A 5,839-nucleotide genomic window follows, 5' to 3' on the forward strand; every position below is an offset into this window, starting at 1 on the left:
CTCGTGATGTGATGTCCTATTTAGTACCATCATTTCCCCTGCTTTTTCATTGACCAACTTTGCCTTTTCCCCATCATTCCTTTCATCCTCTCACATCCTTAACCTGCCACTTGATCACTTGCTTGCCGCTGCAGTTACAACAGATCCGGCTGTTGCTGCTGCTACTATATATTATCACCACCGCTCGCTCGCTCGCTCGCTCGCTGCTACTCTTCAGATCTGCTGCTCCGTTTCATATCCGTTTCTACTCATCACCAGGTTTGACCCATTTTGACAAAATGTTTGTTGCTGAGCTGGTTTTGGTAAATCAACTACACAAGATTACATACAACACTTTTGAAATCTTAAAGAGATTTCATTGATAGTCTGGTTGCTCGTATTTATAAGTTACATTCTCATTCATTTGTAAGTTGTAACCCTCTCACTCATTTTTATAAACAGAATCATGACAACAACAATTCCCAAGTTTGCTCACTTACAAATCCCACTTGAAGACGTAGTAAAGGCCACCGACAACTTTCATCATGATAACATCATCGGACGCGGTGGATTGGGACACGTATACAAAGGACAACTCCAGCGGTCCGGTGAGTTGATCAAGATTTCTGCGCTGAGGTTAGATCGTAAGCACGGTGGAGGAGTCGTCGAGTTCTGGACGGAAGTTTCAATGCTTTCAGATCTCAAGCATCCAAATATAGTCTCTATTGTCGGATTTTGTGATGACAAACATGAGAAGATCATTGTGACCACGTATGAGGCCAAAAATGGAAGTCTCAAGGAGCATCTAAGCAACCCGAACCTCACATGGACGCAAAGATTGAAGATATGTGTAGGCGTGGCTCGTGCTTTGAGTTACCTCCATTGTGACGAGGGACGTGGCTATGGTGTTATACATCTTAACGTCAACAGCTCCACAATTTTATTAGACGAGAACTGGGAACCCAAGTTATCCGGTTTTAAAGTTTCGATCAAACAATCACTTAACCGAATGGACCAGGTCTTCCTTTCTGAACCTATTGGCACAATAGGGTATATTGACCCAGAAATTGGAAAGACCAAAGGTGTGACCTGCAAGTCGGATATCTACGCATTCGGTGTTGTTTTATTCGAGATATTGTGTGGGAGGAGAGCATATATTAGGAACGATGCTAATAGGTTCTTAGCTCCATTGGTCATGCAACATTATGAAAACGAAACGTTGCCAGATATAATCCATCCCGATCTAAAGAATCAAATGTCCGGATTCCAAATATCCGTAAGATCACTCAGAACATACTCAGAAATGGCATATTCTTGCTTAAAGGAAGAGCGATCACATCGCCCACATATGCTCAACATTGTTAATGAACTTGAGAAAGTATTGGAGAAAGCATTGAAGTTTCAACCCCCACCACCTGAAAATTTTGTAAGACCTTTTTTGGCTTTTTTGTTTTTCTTTACGCCTTTAAGTTAATTTTCCTTTGTTGTTAATTTGTTTGCTTCAAAGATTATCACTTTAAGAGGAAAAAAACTGTTATTGCCGTGTAATATTTGTTTATTTTTAACAATGTAATATTGTTAATTATACTGTAAAATTCACTGTTAGTTACAACTAAAATAAAATTAATTAAAAGAATTGCTATATAACAGTTGTTTATTAAATAAAAAAATGTTTTTATTGTAGCTACAAAATTACCTATGATCTGCGATCCTAGACGTGAGTGGCCTTTTACCTATAGGGGCGCTAGGTGGGGTGTGCCTATGTTGGACGTTCAAAATAATATTGTTAAATATACTTTAAATTTCATTGTTGTTAGTTACACTAAATGAAACTTTAATTTAAATTATCTCAAAATCACCATATCAGTTGTTTATTAAATGTTTTTATATTGTATGTTTTAATTTCGAGTACTAATATTTTTAAATCTTTGTATTGCTTCTTTGTGATAATTATCAAGATGTCTTTGGTACCCGTATATATCACACCCATCTTACCACCGCCACCACCCACAAAATTATTTTTAACGAAAATAAGAAAATGGTACTTTTGTTTTGTTAACTTTGGCAATTACCCTTATTCTCCTTTACGTTTAGCATTTCTTACGTATCCGTCCTTTCAGTAGATGGACTTTAGAAGGGGATGTTAAATGTAGACACGTTGAAAAAAATCCGTAAGTTGCACCCATTCATCCCAAAATACACTACTTTATCTAATTACACCATCCCCCTTTTAGAATTTTATACTCGATCAAAAACCTCTGAATCCCAAATACCAAATACCAAACTAAAGAAAAAGAAACATCATCCATGGAATCACTCAATTCATGACCCCACATTTTCTTGTTTTCATAGAGCCTTCAGGATCCAAACTGGGCTTTTCTCATTACGCTTCTCATTACGCTTCTCATTTACATAAAGCCTTCAAGATCAAATTTATTAACCACAATTCGTTCTCATGTATCTAACAGGTATATATAATTTCATAATTTGTAATTTTCTTTTCCCCTTGTCACATGTTTGCAGGGAAATAACTTGGAACACTTGAAGATTGAGCTTGATGATATAAAGTTAGCCACCCATAATTTTTCAGACACAAATGAAATTATCTCTAGTGATTGCTATACTTGGTACTCAATAGAACTCTGCCATTTTGATAAAGAAAACGCTTCTTTCATAGAAGGGATAAGTAAAAGTAAACTATTTAAGAGACACGACGCAGTTGTTATAAAGCGCTTCCTTCTTGAAGTTGACGAGCTCGAAGAAGAATTATTTTTCACAGAACTTGAAGTGCTTGCTAGTGTTAAGCATCACAACATAGTCACTCTAATAGGATTTTGTGTTGAAGGTTTTGAGATGATACTCGTCACCGAGAAATTTTCTAATGGATCACTTGGTGATTATTTGGGTAACGCAAAAAAAATGCATAATTTGACTTGGGAAAAACGTTTGAAAATCTGCATTGACGGTGTTCACGCACTGAATTACCTTCATTATGAGATGGCAGATAAAAAAATGATGATACACAGTGATATAGATCCTTTTAGATTTGGGTTGTATGAGAATTGGAGGGCAAAGATCCAAGACTTTGAGTTGGCAGTATTCCTGCCTCCAAATCAAAAAGACGAAGCTCTATGTAAAAGAACATATTTTAAGTCAACGTGGCACGTGGATCCAGAATATGTGAAGACTGGTAAGCTAAAAGAGAGTCGGATGTGTATAGCTTTGGAGTAGTTATGTTTGAAATTCTATGCGGAAGAAGAGCTCAGGACCAAATTTACCTTAAGCAGAGTGAGAAAGGGTTGGTTCATGTTGCAAGACAAAACTTCTCCAATGGGACAATAGAGGACATCATAGATCCTATACTAAAGGAAGAAACTGGTAAACAGAGTCATAGTCCAATTAGAAGAGCCAACAAGGATTCTTTGTACACATTTTTAAAAGTTGCAAACCAGTGTGTGGCGGAGACTCAAGACCAACGCCCAACAATGAAAGCTGTTCTCAACGAACTTGAGAAAGCACTGGTCTTTCAAGTAAGTCAGGTATGTTTGTGTCTGTGTGTAATTATAGGGTGCATATTATCTTAATGCATAAGAAATAAGTATTATGCATATTCAATGATCCAATTTCTTTGGGCTAAATTATTACATAGAAAGGGTCCTGAAAATATCCAATTGAAGAGAAGAACCTTGTCATTTAAACATAAAACCTTTCAAAGATTAAAACCAACCTATGATAATGCTATTGAAACTTAAGCTAGACTTCTTACAAAGACATCAAAGTTGGGGGGGGGGGGATAGTGCACGGTCCTCCCAACCGCCGGAGTGATCTCACTCCGGGAGCCGCTACCCGACCAAGCTAGCTCCGCGGTGACTTCCCCATGTCGAGTTCTTACCCTGGGCGACATATGTCACTCCCAAGACTCGAATCCGGTACCTCTGGGAAGAAGTGGGTGTCGGTGGCCAACTGGGCTACCCCAGTTGGTCCACCCAAGACATCAAAGTTTGATCCACAACTAAAACAGTATGTCCAACTTTGATGTCACTCCCAAGACATCAAAGTTGATCCACAACTAAAACACTATGTCCATACTTTTTGTTAAATTAAGTAAATTTCTACTTTATAAGAACCCAATCTCTTGTGCTTCCATTTAAAGAATTGGTTAGCGAGGCTGCCCCTTGGTTAAGGCTTATGGGACTTAGATGGGGACCTCCTTTGATGAAGGTCATGCCCTTGCTAATTGGCAGCCTCTTGGGCTAAATAATAATGTGTTTTCGTCACTTTCTCACCTTTTTATATGGATTTGAAATATTGCATGTTCCATAACTTTCTCACCTTTTTATATGGATGAATTCTCGCCACCAATCGTTTTCGTGTATAGAAGTTACAATGGAATGCCCACTTTCTTTGATATTCAATATTTTGTTACCAAATTTGACTTGTATATGGTATTAATTCTATATTATGTTAATTTCCTTTTCATATTTATTATCTGGTTACCAAATTTAACTGGTAATTTATGTATGGTTAAATTTATTTGACGATGTTAATGTATCGTCTTTAGAGATCAATTTCGTTGACAGATATATCATCTATTATATTATCAATTATTTCATTGTTTTATAGTTTTCCTTAGCAAATAACTTTCACAGCCAATTTGTAGTTTTATCAGAAATTTATAGTTTTGAGCATTAATTTTATTTTCTCAAATACTGTTTCTTAAAGGAGGAGCAAGTACATGAGCCAAATAAGGACCAAGTTGTCGAGGAACTTCAGATAACAACTTTTCAAATTCCTGTAAGACCTTCCTTTTTTTTACTTCATCTTTTTGGTTGGTAATTTTTTTATGAATGAAACTAAATTATAATTTGATAGAGGTAATGTGTCATTGTAAACTAGTAAGGTGCAGCGTTGCACCGAGGGGAAAACATGAAAAAGGATTTAAAGTATATAGTATATTCGGCACATTTTTGCTATCCCTATGATGCTTAACCGTAAAAATTAACTGGGTTTATAATAAAGGGCTTAACCTGAAACAAAAAGCACATGTATGTAAAGGTCAGCGGGTGAAATCTTAAACGTCAAAGATACCTATGAAATCACCCATTACATAAGATATTCTATTCCCTCAAATTCGTTCCATCCACCACCCATGGGGTCTGTTTTGGTGTGGGGTAATGGAATGGACGATGGAATGCAATGGATCATTACCATTCCATGTCTTGTTTGGTTATCATGTGTGAATGGAATGAATTATTATTATGTATTGTTTGGTTGGCAAGAGAAACATCAGCGGTGAGTGGTGGTCGGTGGTAGTGATTGTGGGTGGTTATAGGTGGTGGTGGTGGGCGGTGGTGGGCGGTGGCGACGTCGATGGGTGGTGGTGGCGACGACGAGTGGCGGTGCGGCGACGACGACGACGAGTGGCGGTGGGGGCGGCGGTGGTTGGTAGTGTCGTAGTGGCATCAACGATGGTTGGTGGTGGCGTCGACGATGGTGGTGGTTGGCGGTGACGGTGGTGGCTGTCGGAGTGGCGACGAAGGCGGTGGCGGGTTGCGGCGAAGGTGGTGGGTTGTGCTGCTATTGATGAATAGTGCAAGAGGGGTTGGAATCAAAAAACATGGGGGTTAATAGAATGATTTTGAGGGAATGAAATGTCTTTTGGAATGGATGATTCCATTCCATTGACCAACCAAACATCATTTTCTTCATTCCCTCGTAATCATCCATTCCATTCTGCCTGTCATTCTTGCATATCAAACAACATAGTCTAGCCAGAGTGGGGTTAGTGCCCTCTGGTTGGGAGGGTGTGAGATCTCTCTCTCAACTGTTAAAGATACTCACCGTTCAAAAAAAAAACTTT

At 38.4% G+C, this 5,839-nt stretch overlaps 2 protein-coding genes across 2 annotated transcripts; both read left to right on the forward strand.

Moving 5' to 3' along the window:
• The first annotated feature begins 209 nt into the window (after positions 1–209).
• LOC110891447 (probable serine/threonine-protein kinase PBL28) lies at positions 210–3,210 on the forward strand. The gene is made up of 3 exons (XM_035987230.1): positions 210–258; positions 442–1,405; positions 2,503–3,210. Exons 2-3 carry the CDS (start codon positions 446–448, stop codon positions 3,208–3,210), a joined length of 1,668 nt encoding a protein of 555 aa, XP_035843123.1. The 5' UTR covers positions 210–258; positions 442–445.
• Positions 2,601–4,815, forward strand: LOC110888987 (receptor-like protein kinase ANXUR2). Its single transcript, XM_035987231.1, has 2 exons — positions 2,601–3,518; positions 4,702–4,815. The coding sequence occupies exons 1-2, from the start codon at positions 3,213–3,215 to the stop codon at positions 4,813–4,815; spliced, it is 420 nt and encodes a 139-aa protein (XP_035843124.1). The 5' UTR covers positions 2,601–3,212.
• The last annotated feature ends 1,024 nt before the right edge of the window (positions 4,816–5,839 follow it).

The sequence above is a fragment of the Helianthus annuus genome, unplaced genomic scaffold (genome assembly GCF_002127325.2).
Source record: "Helianthus annuus cultivar XRQ/B unplaced genomic scaffold, HanXRQr2.0-SUNRISE HanXRQChr00c008, whole genome shotgun sequence".
NCBI classification, from domain to species: domain Eukaryota; kingdom Viridiplantae; phylum Streptophyta; class Magnoliopsida; order Asterales; family Asteraceae; genus Helianthus; species Helianthus annuus.

Coding starts and splice junctions, on each gene's coding strand:
- LOC110891447 (XM_035987230.1), top strand. CDS start 446: ATGACAACAACAATTCCCAAGTTTGCTCACTTACAAATCCCACTTGAA. Junction 1,406..2,502: donor CCCCACCACCTGAAAATTTT/GTAAGACCTTTT, acceptor ACATGTTTGCAG/GGAAATAACTTGGAACACTT.
- LOC110888987 (XM_035987231.1), top strand. CDS start 3,213: ATGTTTGAAATTCTATGCGGAAGAAGAGCTCAGGACCAAATTTACCTT. Junction 3,519..4,701: donor TGGTCTTTCAAGTAAGTCAG/GTATGTTTGTGT, acceptor TGTTTCTTAAAG/GAGGAGCAAGTACATGAGCC.